This window comes from Nerophis ophidion, linkage group LG01 (assembly GCF_033978795.1).
Source record: "Nerophis ophidion isolate RoL-2023_Sa linkage group LG01, RoL_Noph_v1.0, whole genome shotgun sequence".
NCBI classification, from domain to species: Eukaryota; Metazoa; Chordata; class Actinopteri; order Syngnathiformes; family Syngnathidae; genus Nerophis; species Nerophis ophidion.
Genome location: NC_084611.1, coordinates 69,673,985 through 69,689,094, shown reverse-complemented (window position 1 = coordinate 69,689,094; position 15,110 = coordinate 69,673,985). Strand labels below are relative to the sequence as shown.

Below are 15,110 nucleotides of genomic sequence, written 5' to 3'. Positions count from 1 at the left end.
CCTCAAACTGTGCTCGTGGTAAAGTGTCGTCCATGGGTGGGCATGAACCCCCATCCTCCCAGTTAACAGCTGAGCGCGCTGACCAATTGCGCCACAGGGACTGACTTCTAAACTTGATTCATTACTCCCCCAATTATTAGAAAATCTCTTGTTACGATGGCCCAATGTCATTGTCTTTGGATGGGAGTAACTTGGAGTACTCCACTTCAGTCTTTGGTGAGTCCAATATGCCTTCTGAGTGGAATGCCTGTGTCTTGCGGTTGTCACAAAAATCGCTTTTGTCCCTTATGAATATTATTTAAAATTTAAAAAAAGCAACAGATGCATTGGCCGGGAATCGGACCCGGGTCTCCCGCATGGGAAGCGAGAATTCTACCACTGAGCCACCAATGCCTGCATAACAATGTTGGTTCATGAACTCGGTTAAGAGGAAGAGCGTTTGAACTGCTACGAAGTGGAACACATTCTACGTGCACAAGGGATATAACAACATCCACAAAAGGCAAGAAATGCAATGCAGCTACTAACAGCCTAAAAGGGCTTACTCTGGTTAGTATCCAGACAAACTACTAGTAACAAACTGATTTGGAACCCAACTGAAGTCGTGTTTATTTCTGAGTGCTGGTTTTGTCCACATTTAAAATGGCATTTCTTATTAAGAAATTGTAGTCAACATCAAACTCTGTGGATCCATTGGGATTTCATTCAAAACGAATTGAAGTTAGGCCAACATTCATGTGGTTTGAGAACAAACTGAGAAAGTGATACAGAAAAAACACCAAGACACTGACAGGATTTCAGCCAAACATCTCCCGTTTAACAAACAGGCATCTTGACTGACAGCTACAGCGCCTGGAACATCATGGATTTCAACTTGATGCCTATAACCCTATACTCAACGTATAGCCAATTTGAGGGGAGAGCATTGATTATCAGTATTTTAAACAAGCACGGTTGCAAACGTGGCACACGTTTTATCTCAAAACAATTGTGCCAATTTAGAGAAGCACACAGGTTGTACAAGAAAACCCTCAAACTGTGCTCGTGACAAAGTGTCGTCCCTGGGTGGGCTTGAACCACCATCCTCTCAGTTAACAGCCGAGTGCGCTGACCAATTGCGCCACAGAGAATGACTTCTAAACTTGATTCATTACTCCCCCAATTATTAGAGAATCTCTTGTTACGATGGCCCAATGTCATTGTCTTTGGATGGGAGTAACTTGGAGTACTCCACTTCAGTCTCCGGTGAGTCCAATATGCCTTCTGAGTGGAATGCCTGTGTCTTGCGGTTGTCACAAACATTGCTTTTGTCCCTTATGAATATTATTTAAAATCTAAATAAAGCAACAGATGCATTGGGTGGGAATCGGACCCGGGTCTCCCGCATGGCAAGCGAGAATTCTTCCACTGAACCACCAATGCCTGCATAACAACGATTGTTCATGAACTCGGTTAAGAGGAAGAGCGTTTGAAATGCTACGAAGTGGAACACATTCTACGTGCACAAGGGATATAACAACATCCACAAAAGGCAAGAAATGCAATGCAGTTAATAACAGCAATGAGACTTGCGAGCCACATGTTTTCCATCGGCCGAATATCAACTTGTAAGTCTTGACAAAGGTGAGTTCTTGCAGCAGTTTCCATGGTGTAGTGGTAATCACATTCGCCTAACACGCGAAAGGTCCCCTGTTCGAAACAGGGTGGAAACAAGCCTTTTTTTGACTTTACTTCTTACCTTTATACATAAACCGGGAAATAAATAATAGCAAGGTCCTGTGTTTTTATCATGAAGTAGTTTGCAACATACCTGATCAGCTCATGTTCAGCTGAGCACACACAACACCAAATTTAGAGGGTTCTCATATAGGCAGACCTCAGGCTTCAACATCATGAATGCTGGGTTCCATGGAAATGTCATGCACAAACCAGTGAAATCTGTCATTCATTCAAGTCACTGTATTCTCCGGGCGTTGGATGGATTGTAACTGTACTGTTGAGATTGACTTATAAGATGTTTAAACTCTCACCTTAGCAGGAATCATAAATGTAATTCCCAAAGAATTAGAGAAGACAGCTGTGGGCTGAATGGGTGTTCGCCTTTATTTCAATACACGAATCAGTCAAAGATTCACCGGAAACCTAAACCTTAGCAGAGGATGGTTTCGATCCATCGACCTCTGGGTTATGGGCACAGCACGCTCCTGCTGCGCCACTCTGCTGTCTTAAGCCTAAAAGGCTTACTCTGGTTAGTATCCAGACAAACTACTAGTAACAAAGTGATTTGGAACCCAACTGAAGTCGTGTTTATTTCTGAGTGCTGGTTTTGTCCACATTTAAAATGGCATTTCTTATTAAGAAATTGTAGTCAACATCAAACTCTGTGGATCCATTGGGATTTCATTCAAAACGAATAGAAGTTAGGCCCACATTCACGTGGTTTGAGAACAAACTGAGAAAGTGATACAGAAAAAACACCAAGACACTGACAGGATTTCAGCCAAACATCTCCCGTTTAACAAACAGGCATCTTGACTGACAGCTACAGCGCCTGGAACATCATGGATTTCAACTTGATGCCTATAACCCTATACTCAACGGATAGCTAATTTGAGGGGAGAGCATTGATTATCACTATTTTAAACAAGCACGGTTGCAACCGTGGCACACGTTTTATCTCGAAACTATTGTGCCAATTTAGAGAAGGACACGGCTGTACAAGAAAACCCTCAAATTGTGCTCGTGGTAAAGCATCGTCCCTGGGTGGGCTTGAACAACTATCCTCTCAGTTAACAGCCGAGCGCGCTGACCAATTGCGCCGCAGAGACTGACTTTTAAATTTGATTCATTACTCCCCCAATTATTAGAAAATCTCTTGTTACGATGGCCCAATGTCATTGTCTTTGGATGGGAGTAACTTGGAGTACTCTGCTTCAGTCTTTGGTGAGTCCAATATAACTTCTGAGTGCAATGCCTGTGTCTTGCGGTTGTCACAAACATTGCTTTTGTCCCTTATGAATATTATTTAAAATCTAAAAAAAAGGCAAGAAATGCAATGCAGTTAATAACAGCAATGAGACTTGCGAGCCACATGTTTTCCATCGGCCGAATATCAACTTGTAAGTGTTGACAAAGTTGGTATCTTGCAGCAGTTTCCTTGGTGTAGTGGTTATCACATTCGCCTCACACGCGAAAGGTCCCCTGTTTGAAACAGGGTGGAAGCAAGCCTTTTTTTGACTTTACTTCTTACCTTTATACATAAACCGGGAAATAAATAATAGCAAGGTCCTGTGTTTTTATCATGAAGTAGTTTGCAACATACCTGATCAGCTCATGTTCAGCTGAGCACACACAACACCAAATTTAGAGGGTTCTCATATAGGCAGACCTCAGGGTTCAACATCATGAATGCTGGGTTCCATGAGAATGTCATGCACAAACCAGTGAAATCTGTCATTCATTCAAGTCACTGTATTCTCCTGGCGTTGGATGGATTGTAACTGTACTATTGAGATTGACTTATAAGATGTTTAAACTCTCACCTTAGCAGGAATCATAAATGTAATTCCCAAAGAGTTAGAGAAGACAGCTGTGGGCTGAATGGGTGTTAGCCTTTGTTTCAATACAAGAATCAGTCAAAGATTCACCTGAAACCTAAACCTTAGCAGAGGATGGTTTCGATCCATCGACCTCTGGGTTATGGGCCCAGCACGCTCCCGCTGCGCCACTCTGCTGTCTTAAGCCTAATAGGGCTTACTCTGGTTAGTATCCAGACAAACTACTAGTAACAAAGTGATTTGGAACCCAACTGAAGTCGTGTTTATTTCTGAGTGCTGGTTTTGTCCACATTTAAAATGGCATTTCTTATTAAGAAATTGTAGTCAACATCAAACTCTGTGGATCCATTGGGATTTCATTTAAAACGAATAGAAGTTAGGCCCACATTCACGTGGTTTGAGAACAAACTGAGAAAGTGATACAGAAAAAACACCAAGACACTGACAGGATTTCAGCCAAACATCTCCCGTTTAACAAACAGGCATCTTGACTGACAGCTACAGCGCCTGGAACATCATGGATTTCAACTTGATGCCTATAACCCTATACTCAACGGATAGCCAATTTGAGGGGAGAGCATTGATTATCAGTATTTTAAACAAGCACGGTTGCAAACGTGGAACACATTTTATCTCGAAACTATTGTGCCAATTTAGAGAAGGACATGGGCTGTACAAGAAAACCCTCAAATTGTGCTCGTGGTAAAGCATCGTCCCTGGGTGGGCTTGAGCAACTATCCTCTCAGTTAACAGCCGAGCGCGCTGACCAGTTGCGCCGCAGAGACTGACTTTTAATTTTGATTCATTACTCCCCCAATTATTAGAAAATCTCTTGTTACGATGGCCCAATGTCATTGTCTTTGGATGGGAGTAACTTGGAGTACTCTGCTTCAGTCTTCGGTGAGTCCAATATGCCTTCTGAGTGCAATGCCTGTGTCTTGCGGTTGTCACAAAAATCGCTTTTGTCCCTTATGAATATTATTTAAAATCTAAAAAAAGCAACAGATGCATTGGCCGGGAATCGGACCCGGGTCTCCCGCATGGCAAGCGAGAATTCTTCCACTGAACCACCAATGGCTGCATAACAACGTTTGTTCATGAACTCGGTTAAGAGGAAGAGCGTTTGAAATGCTACGAAGTGGAACACATTCTACGTGCACAAGGGATATAACAACATCCACAAAAGGCAAGAAATGCAATGCAGCTACTAACACCATCCTCTCAGTTAACAGCCGAGCGCGCTGACCAATTGCGCCACAGAGACTGACTTCTAAACTTGATTAATTACTCCCCCAATTATTAGAAAATCTCTTGTTACGATGGCCCAATGTCATTGTCTTTGGATGGGAGTAACTTGGAGTACTCTGCTTCAGTCTTCGGTGAGTCCAATATGCCTTCTGAATGGAATGCCTGTGTCTTGCGGTTGTCACAAACATTGCTTTAGTCCCTTATGAATATTATTTAAAATCTAAAAAAAGCAACAGATGCATTGGCCGGTGTTGTGCCAAATTATAGACCCCCGCCGTAAAATGCACCCCCTGGCGGGAGCGCGCTTACATCACTCGGTTGCGTCACCCATGAATTGATTAGCGTGGACCCCGACTTAAACAAGTTGAAAAACTTATTTGGGTGTTACCATTTAGTGGTCAATTTTACGGAATATGTACTGTACTATGCAATCTACTAATAAAAGTATCAATCAATCAATCAATCAAACCCGTCTCGAAAAGTAGCTAAACTCAGCTAAAATCGCCTCTTTCGGCATAAAAATGTACGTAACAAGGTGAATAATCCAAGTTGTATTTACTTTGGATATATTAATGGATGGATTAATTGTGATTCTTTAATGATTTCGCCGTCATTGCCTTTAATGATTTTGTCGTCATTCAATCGCCTCTTTCGGCAGAAAAAGGTACACAACAAGGTGAATGATCCAAGTTGTCTTTACTTTGGATATAATGATTTCGTCGTCATTCAAGTGGGTACATCGCCTCTTTCGGTATAAAAAAGTACATAACAAGGTGAAATAATCCAAATTGTCTTTACTTTGGATATATTAATGGATGGATTAATTGTGAGCCTTTAATGATTTCGCCACCATTCAGATAAGGCGAAAACAATAACCATTTAATATAGGAATATTTGCTGTCCCGAAAATGTATTGAAGTATTGTATTAAAGAATATATACACCAAAGTAAGCCTCTATATGTACTTTTTTAGAGACATCAAGGAGAACGAATGTTTGCTGCTTCACTCGACGTGATCCAATACATGTATTTTAAAAACATGACATTTTCTTTAACTGTAAGAAGCTCATGGGTAGATGGATGAATACATTAATAAATTAATGCATCTGATACCTATCGTTGTTTTGGTTTTAAGAATGTTCAAACTGAACATTCACAAATAACTTTACCAAAAGTACCCGAAGTACCAGAAACGGAGTTATGGTGGGGGTGCATTTTCAGTGAAGAGTTGATTCCAGCTGCCTGAAAATCTATCTATCTCTGGCTAGGATGCTCGTAGAGACATGAAACTCACCCTAGTGACTGGCCGGGAGCAGGAAAACAATTCGAGGAGGCAGGAGTTGAGTCGAGTAGAAGTATTTTATTTAACGCAGTCTGCAGAGAGCGGAGATCGTATAGTACACTTGAACAGTAGTACCAGGAAAACCCAAAGCGATCTGTCTGAGAGTTTGTTGTACAGCAGCTATATACCCTGTGCCAGTAGTTATCTGATTGGTCAGTCTACTGACTGACGTCAATTGCTATGTGTCTCGTGTCTAGGAACCACTCTTGGTCTCCTGTTAAGTTGGTTGTTGCTCAAGCATCTGTTTCCTGTTAAGTTCGTTATTGCTCAAACATCTGTTTCCTGTTAGTGCAGTGTTTGGCACACTGAGCCAAATTGAGGTCAGGACATTTCCTGCATGTTTGCTCCACTCTGAACTCTCAGACAGGAGGCTTTGTACACTCATTAATCCCCCTTTTGATCTCTATTAAAGAGATCACAAATCAAAACATTGTATAATATGTAAAACATCAGCAAATACCAGTATCCAGCAAAAAGCAAGTAAACACATCACCTAGAGTACATCTGGCTCAAGTCCTATGACGAGGTGAAAGGCTGCAGCAATTCCAGTTACAATAAGGCATAACCAGGCAATAATGAAGAACATTATGAGACTTTATTTAACTTGGAAAATGGGAGGGTCAGCAACCTCCTCGTCGTCAGTAAGGTCAGTGGAGATGTGCAACAAAGGCATCATTTGATGTGGTGGAGCTTTACCTTCAATTGCAGTGGTGATGAGACGATCAGCAAGTGACCGAATACAGGGGATGCAACAACACCCACAGAGGGTGAGGATGGATGCGAAAACTGCTATTGAAATCAATAGGGACGACACCAATGATTTATATCGACCGAACACCTCCATCCAGTCATCCCACAAAGACGTATTAACACCCGAGTGATCTTTCATTTTTTTATTCAGCGTGCGCAACCCTTCGATGGCTCGGGTGAGGCGGCCGTCCGGGGCTGTGTTGTTGGGAATGAAGGTACAACATTGGTCACCAAATATAGCACACACTCCTCCCTTTTCGGCCAGAAGCGTATCTATAGCAATTCTGTTTTGGAACGTCATAAGGGATGTGGTTTTAAGTTGTTCATGGACTGCTCGGAAACCTTCTTGTGTTTGATTACCTAGGCGCTGTACATTATAATGAATGTAATTGATTTGCTCAACATTTTTATTAACAGTACACCACCAGCAAAGGGCAGATTCAAAGCCCGCGGCAACTTGATCAGTGATTTTGTACTCATCCGGGACACCCCGTGGGACACCTATGGAATTGATGTACGTGGGGTCGTCGGCATGCAACCATGGGTTATTGTCAGAGCGTTTAGATCTTCCCCCCCAGCGTGTAGGCATAAAGGTATAAAATTTAGCCATTAAGTCCTGTGCAGTGCTAGGATAGATTTGGACAGGCAATAAGAGGGTAACAAGGGCGCAATGGCCTGATACATTACGCGGCAGGCGGTCATAAATCTTATCATCCCCGCACCACCACCATATGTCAGCTCGTGCGACCGGGGAAAAATCTGAGGGGATCGTGACATGGGAGGTACAGCAGATCGGGTTTAAGGAACCCAATTTAGGTCCGGACGATTGGAATGATACGCACGAAAAGTTACCTCCAGCTACGTGTTTAGAGAACACAGGTTTCTCAGCCGCCACTGCGACCACTGGGAACACAGAGTCCCGAACAGCACATTCTGTTTTTTTAGGCCGGGAGTGGTTCATAACGTCAGTAAGGCAGGCGGATGGCAGGGCAGCTGGTACGACTCTCGGGATAGGGCGTGCACCCAAACAGACGACACAACTGGAATTGGTGGAATTAGCGGCTTGTTTGGCCATCAACAGCCAATTATTACTAGTGGCTGAGATACCTGTGGTGACCTGGAAGAAATCGTTGACAAGGCTCATACTATCATTACCGGTTAGGACGACGATGTGGGCTCATAAGCTGCTAGCAGTGTTTGAGAGGGTGTGAGCCTTTTTGGAGGGATCGTAGCAAAGGGTGACTTGGCAAACAGGGTCACGACCAGAGACATATTCATATATCGTCATGGTTAGGCAGGTTTTTGTGGTTGTTTTATACATGAGAGCCACACCCGAAGAAGTTTTGGACATTGTGAAGGAACGTCTATGAGCTTTTGCCATATCTTCCGCGTAGTCTTGATTCCAATCATAATCAGTTTCTCCAATCAACCAATTCCACCCGGTACCTAATAGCGCGTAGTAACTGTATGATTTTTGTCCGGAGAACCCATAGGATCGGAGGGCCGAATATGGTATCAGAATGATAGAAGAGTCATTGGCAGGGGAACAGAAAACTAGGCTATCGGAAGCACATTTCCTAAATGCGCCTGTGGTACCGGATCGTCTTGAGTGTGAGGGTGAGTTACCCACTTTTGGAGCACCAGGCCAGAAACTGGTAGTGAGTAGGAATATGACCGTTACGATGACAACTAAAGGGATGCTGAGTCCCAACAGGGGTTTCCAGTTACCGTATAACATATTAGCAAGCAGTAAACTCTTTTGTGACGAGCAAATCTATATCTCATGTAGTCCGGGGTAGGGTTACTCCCTCGACAGTTTTATACCTTCTAATATCTCGGTCACACAACTCTTTAGCAATAGCACGTTTGTAAAGATTGATTAATGTACACCAGTTACTTGAAAATTCGACTAAGTACTAATACTTAGTGGCACCTTGAACTTGAGTTGTACCCGTGATGGACAGATGTATCAGGGCCCAAAGAAAGACCATGAGTACCCCAAACCAACAGAGAATAAGGAGGTCGATGGTTGTCACAATCTTCTTGGTCCCTCGACGAATCTGGTTGCTGGTTTGGCACACCACGTGTAGGAGAGGAGCGCTATTTCACCTCCTCCCACAGGGATTTTGGGTAGACTACCTCACCCTGATGCCACCAGGGGATTATTCTGCCCCTTGTTGATTGGTGGTCTTCTCCCGTTGTTGTTGTTCACGTAACTCGGTACATGTCCCTCTCAACGTGCGTGCAGGGGCGTCCACCGCTGCACACTGGCTCCAGTGGAACCACGTGTCTCCCTTGCCGTTCAGCCGAACAGCATGCGAGGTGCGTTCAGTCACTCGATATGGACCCGTCCACCTGGGTTCGGTCCACTTTCGCTTGAGCACCTTCAGTAGGACCCACTCTGTGCTTGGTGGAGTCGCTGTGTCTTCCTTGTTTCTCTCCCCCACCTGCTTGGCTTACTCTGCAACAAGGGTTTGTAAAGCATGGAAATACTGCGTGTGGGTTAATGACTGATCATCACCTTTGATTCCAATAAGCTTGGACTGGGGCCCTGGAAACCTCCTGCCTGTGGTCAGCTCAAAGGGAGTAAAGGCCGTACTTTGGTTTATTGAGCTTCGAACAGACATGAGGGCAAGGGGTAGCGCATATAGCCAATTCATTTTGGTCTGTGCACAGATTTTTGCCAATTTAGATTTGAGTGTTTGGTTCATTCTTTCAACCTTTCCTTGGGATTGTGGGTGGTAGACCGAACCAAACCTGTGTTTCAACCCCAGCATTTCTTCAACCTTTTGCAGATCATGGTTTTTGAAATGTGTACCATTATCTGATCGGATTTTCTCAGGAAAACCATGTCTGGGGATATACTGGTTTACCAAAAACTTCACCACTGTCTTACTGTCTTCCCTTTTTGTAGGGAGTACCTCTGGCCAACCTGAACACGCATCCACACATACCAACATATACCTGTACCCTTTTACTGATTTCACCATATCTGTGTAATCTATGATGATTTCTTTCCCTGTTTTCGTCTCGAGAGGGAAACGTCCAGGATGCGGTCTGACTGTTGGTCGTGCATTATACATGGTGCATTCAGGGCAAGTATGTACATGATATTTGCACATATCTTTCAAAAATGGGTGCCACCAATTTTCGAGGTTTCTCTGCATCTGTGCAGCCCCGACATGTCCCACTCCGTGCGCCTCAGTTAGTGCTATGTTTTTTATTCCAGGTGGTAGCACAATCCGGCCATCCGGACTTCGCCACAAATCGTAGGTTTTTGTGCAGCCTCTGGCCAGCCATAGTGATTTCTCCTCCGGTGAAGTTTTACTCTGTTCCGTTTTTACATGTACAAGTTCCCTATCGGTGTCTGGGGTTGTCTCAGTGTCAGAGCAGAGCATCATCATATTATGTACATATCCGGCTGCTTTTTTCGCAGCTGCATCAGCCGCGTCATTTCCTATTTTCGTGTGCGAGTGTGTTTTCTCATGACCCTTACATTTGATTACGGCTACCTTTTGTGGTAACATCAGTGCTTCCGCTAGTTCTTTCATCTCTGCCTCATGCTTAATGGGTTTGTTGGACGCCGTAAGGTATCCTGTTCTTTGCCATTGTGGCAATTCTATGTGTACCGCCCCTATTGCATAAGATGAATCAGTGTAAATGTTGATTACCTGTTCCTCTCCTGCTTTCAACGCTTTGATTACAGCAATTATTTCTGCTCTCTGTGCTGACTGGGGTCCCTTAATTTTGTCTGCAACAACTGTTTTTACGCCACTACAGCATAGGCTGAGATTAGGCCTTGTGTTTCATGTCGGAAACAACACCCATCTGTGTACAAGTTTCTTCCTCCCTCAAATGATTCTGCCTGTAAGTCTGGTCTGACTTTTTCCTCTTTCTGAACCTTGTCTGCACATAGATGTGGTGTACCTGTACCCATTTGGTCTGCCATGTTAACCCCCTCATGTGTGAATGTCAGGTTTGGCGCTTCTAGTACTTTCGCTAGTCGCCTCTGTCTGAGCGCTGTGAGCGTGAATGTTGCAGAATTGACGTATGCCACGACGCTGTGAGTGGTTAGAACGTGCAGTGGGTGGTCCATGACAATGTGTGCTGTTTTTTGTATGATTTTTGCTATTCCCGCGACATGTTGTGTGCACGTTGGGTGACGTTTTTCCATGCTGTCGAGCATCGTACTGATGTACATCAATATTTTCCTCTCTCCCCCTTTTTTCTGGAACAGCACACCGTTGACACAGTGTGATGTACCAGAAACATCAAGATAGAAGGTGGAGGAGTAGTCGGGGATCGCAAGTTCAGCCGCATGGGAAAGTTGCTGTTTGAGGGATATAAACGAAGCCTCAGCTTCCGTAGTCCAATTAAGCTGTGCAGACAGTTTTCGCATGCCCTGTTCGCGAACGAGGTCCCGAAGGGATGACGTAAGGCCTGTGTAGTTAGCGACATAATTCCTGCTGTAGCCCGTAAGCCCAAGGAAAGAAAGCATGTCTTTAACTGTTTTGGGTTTAGGGTGGTGTAGGATCGTGTCCCTGTGTTCTGGTGATAAACCGGACCCTTCCTGTGAGATCTGTCTGCCTAAGAAGGAAACGACTCTCCGGACTACCTGTAGTTTGGACTTACTGGCCTTAAGAAGTGACATCAAAGGTGTTTGTAATACTTTTACTTTCAGAAACATCTAAGAAAAAGTTTAGCTGATAGTCAAGTAAATTATTCAACCTGGTGAAGGTGACAAAATATACTTATATTTATGTTGACACGAATGCTAGAAAAACACCAACCTTATGGTGGATGCTTTTGCAATAGTAATTTGACATTCTACCACACCTGGTGGCTGCATTAATTCGTTAAGTCAAGCTCATGTTGTAGAAAGTTGAATGATGCGGACACGTTTGTTACCGAATACTTTCTATTAGACTTCTGTCTTGACTACTTTGTGCATGTAATAAGCAACTATAATTATTTGATATGCTTAAATGTCATGTGTAGTTTTAGCTCAGCTGTTGTGTAGCTGCAAGCTCCTTGTAGCCTACAGCCGCAGTGTCCAAAGTGCAGCCCATAGCTATGTGTTTAACAGACAACTGAAACAATTAATAATGTGGTATTTGTGTGGTTTCATCATTGGACCTAAGTCTTTAGTTTCCGTAGGGGGGGACAGAGAGCAAGGGAACAATGTGGGACTGCATTGGTGTCTATCTTACACCATGCTAGTTGTTGCACAGATATGTCAACGTGAGTAGCCACACCTTGAGTTCCAACATATATATATAAAAAGGAGTCAAAGGCCTCCTGATATGTCGTCTACTTGTGATCATAACAAATGGCGGGTCGGGTGGTGGTGCACACGGAAACAGCTCAGTCAGCCAGGGTTTTCACTGATAGAACAGTTGCAGCAGGAGTTGGGGTACTCAGTAGACGCCAGCCATGTTTGGTGCTCCAGGCTGTGGTATGAGCCCATGCTCATGGAGGTGCCTTGATAGTGGTGCCGCAGCTTGGTGGTTGTACCGTCAGGTAACACCAGGAAGGTCCCTTCTGTGCGATATTGAATGTCAGGGCACAGTTTGTAAAGCAGGTCATTACCAAGCAGGCACGGTGTGTTCAGGTCGACCACGAAGGGGTGCTTCAGTGTGTGTCCAGCAATTTGAACCGGAAGCGGTTTGGTGACAGGTAACCTTCTTGTGACCTCAGCGAAGCCTTTGACCTTCAGAAGGGAAGCACACAGTTTCTTTGGCACCTTTGCATTCAGAAATGAGTGGGTGGCACCAGTGTCAATCACGAACTGATAACATTGTCCATTGACACTTATGTCCAGCAGAGGTCTGTTTGTATCCCCTTCTGGGCGTCCAGCTGTGGGCACAGGCGAAACAGTTTCCAACCCGGATTGACCTTGAAGCATCGCGTTGTCCACCATCCGAGTCCATCTGTCTGGTCTCTTATCTGTTGCGGATTCTTTTCTCCGCCTGCTGGAACTCAAAAGGAAGGTCACCCACTGCTGAATATACTTTAGCTGATTTTTGTCCTTTCGGTTCTTTTGACTTTTAAGGAGTCGTTTCCTTGTTACTCTGTCATCCGTCTTATCATCGTCATCCTGCTCAGCCCAATAATACATATCCCGTTTTGAAACCACAACATCAATTGTCCCATTAAATGTTAACCAATACCCCTATTTCAACGATTTATACGCATTATTTTATGTTTATTTAAGTAGCTTTTCTAAATCAACTAAAGATTATCTAAGAATCCTTTGAACTGCACAAGTGTTGGCTTATCTATAAATTAATGAGACTATCGTTTGTGTCTATCAGTTAGTTGTGTATTCTGACTTCCTGTCGTGTGTGATATTCTACAAAATAAGGGCATTTGTTTATTCTCATTCGTCTAAAACTATCAATGTGACACACACACACACACACACACACACCTATTTGTGTGCGCGAACGCACATTCCAAGAGATAAGGCGGAACACGCTCAAAGATGCCCTTGTTTCTAAGACAACTCTTATCTCACGGCTCACCCAGAAGCGCAGCTGCATCATATCAACCCTTAGTAACTGCTTGTGAAAACCTTTCTTGTTTTTCTTTAAATCTCTCTCTGAGTTGTCTATCCATAAATTCAGTGTACCCAACCTCCTCGGACTTAGTTACTACAATAGGTTGAGGTGATTTACGTACAGCTGATAAGGGAGGCGCCGGTGGAAACGGCAGTGAGATCATCGCAGGTGTAGAGGATTTAATGGAGCGCAGCGAGAGTTGGTCCGAGCTACATTCTTTGTCGGTTATGTGACCGCCAGGCGGATCAATGTTCAGTGTGCCTTTTTCAATGTAAAATGTGGGATACATGCCGTGGTTTGGAGGCGCATAGGGTGGAGGACATGTGGGGACATGAGGTGCAGTTACCGATTTGGAGTGAAGCTCCTTTTGGTGCAGATGTTTGGTGCTTTGCCAGCAGATCAACAGTTCAGCCCACTCCCGTCGCTCCTTCTCCCAGTCGCACTCCTTTTTCCTCCAACTGGACTTCTGCAACAAACCTGCAATCTTTCCCTGCTCTTCCGCTTCATCTCTCTTTATAGCTGCTGTGTTCATCTTATCAAGTATCAATTGTCCTAAGGGCCCTATATGTTCCAATGTTTTCCCCATGTCCTGAATAAGTTGTTCTAATTTTTGTTTTGCTTTTGTTACTTTCTTCTCTTTATCTGTTGGCTTTGATGTGGCAGCTAGGGCATTAGCTGTGGATCCAATTTGGGTCAATAGGGTGACATATGGGCTGACCGGGCCCCATCCATCATCATCTATTTCTCTATCAAACTCTCCTTCCATTTTTTAACTAGACTCTGAGCTCCACAGTTTTATTGCGACAACAATCTTCCCGGAGATAGCTGTGTTAGCCCACTGCGGTTCTCTGAAAGACAAGCTTCTAGGCCGGCCCTAAAGGTCGGTCCGGTCTCCCACTGGGTGTCCTATCACAAGAACCACAGCGTTTACTCCAAAGATAAGATGTCTCGCTTATCAACTGGGTGGTTTAGCCCTCGCTGCGGGTCTGTTGGTCAGATATGGACGGTTTTCACCGCCCACACCGCCCTAAACTGTAGTGAATGAACGACGTTCGTTGGCACCGTTATGTATCCCGTCAGTTCATCAGCCGCAGACCCAGCACACAATGAGTATTCACACAACGATTTACTCAGAGTCTTATTCTCCCCACTTCCCTTCTTACCTCAACAACACATCCAAGATGGCGGCGCCCGGACGGGCTGCGACATGGCGGAGCTCCTGCTAAAGATGGAACATTTGGCAGAAATACCGGACAATTCAACAAACTTTATGGCTGGCTCACATCGTGGTCACTCCGTGATCACGTACGACCGCCAGACACTTCTGGATGTGGACATATCGGGCCGTTTTGGACTGATAGACGCGTGCTTGTTCGACGTGCTAACTAGCATGGGAATAATTCGGCGGCTACATCCAGCGGCCTGTGAAGCAGGGGAGTCTAGTAGCAGCGGGGGCCGTCTACGGAGCAGACGCCAGCGGTGTGATCGGAAACGCGGATGTCGAGCGGGGCTACAAACAAAGCAGAAGGCTAATCCCCACAGAACACCACTTCCCTCCATCCTGCAGCCGCATTTAAATGGAAGATGCGAGACTACTGGTCTGGGTAAGGAGTCAGTTAAACTAGAACAAGTTTTTTCTGCTTTGAGTGTTTC

General features: G+C 44.4%; 2 protein-coding genes and 5 non-coding genes across 7 annotated transcripts; 1 reads left to right on the top strand and 6 right to left on the bottom strand.

Moving 5' to 3' along the window:
- Positions 1-322: 322 nt before the first annotated feature.
- trnag-ccc (transfer RNA glycine (anticodon CCC)) lies at positions 323-393 on the bottom strand. The gene has a single exon. It is a non-coding gene; the product is annotated as a tRNA-Gly (tRNA).
- A 663-nt stretch (positions 394-1,056) lies between these two features.
- Positions 1,057-1,130, bottom strand: trnan-guu (transfer RNA asparagine (anticodon GUU)). The gene has a single exon. It is a non-coding gene; the product is annotated as a tRNA-Asn (tRNA).
- A 509-nt stretch (positions 1,131-1,639) lies between these two features.
- trnav-aac (transfer RNA valine (anticodon AAC)) lies at positions 1,640-1,712 on the top strand. Its single transcript has one exon. It is a non-coding gene; the product is annotated as a tRNA-Val (tRNA).
- A 1,950-nt stretch (positions 1,713-3,662) lies between these two features.
- trnam-cau (transfer RNA methionine (anticodon CAU)) lies at positions 3,663-3,734 on the bottom strand. Its single transcript has one exon. It is a non-coding gene; the product is annotated as a tRNA-Met (tRNA).
- An 829-nt stretch (positions 3,735-4,563) lies between these two features.
- Positions 4,564-4,635, bottom strand: trnag-gcc (transfer RNA glycine (anticodon GCC)). Its single transcript has one exon. It is a non-coding gene; the product is annotated as a tRNA-Gly (tRNA).
- A 4,094-nt stretch (positions 4,636-8,729) lies between these two features.
- On the bottom strand, positions 8,730-10,537 carry LOC133558419 (uncharacterized protein K02A2.6-like). Its single transcript, XM_061909801.1, has one exon. The coding sequence runs from the start codon at positions 10,446-10,448 to the stop codon at positions 9,354-9,356; it is 1,095 nt and encodes a 364-aa protein (XP_061765785.1). The 5' UTR covers positions 10,449-10,537; the 3' UTR covers positions 8,730-9,353.
- A 1,367-nt stretch (positions 10,538-11,904) lies between these two features.
- On the bottom strand, positions 11,905-14,448 carry LOC133558412 (uncharacterized). The gene has a single exon (XM_061909789.1). The coding sequence runs from the start codon at positions 13,013-13,015 to the stop codon at positions 12,266-12,268; it is 750 nt and encodes a 249-aa protein (XP_061765773.1). The 5' UTR covers positions 13,016-14,448; the 3' UTR covers positions 11,905-12,265.
- Positions 14,449-15,110: the final 662 nt, after the last annotated feature.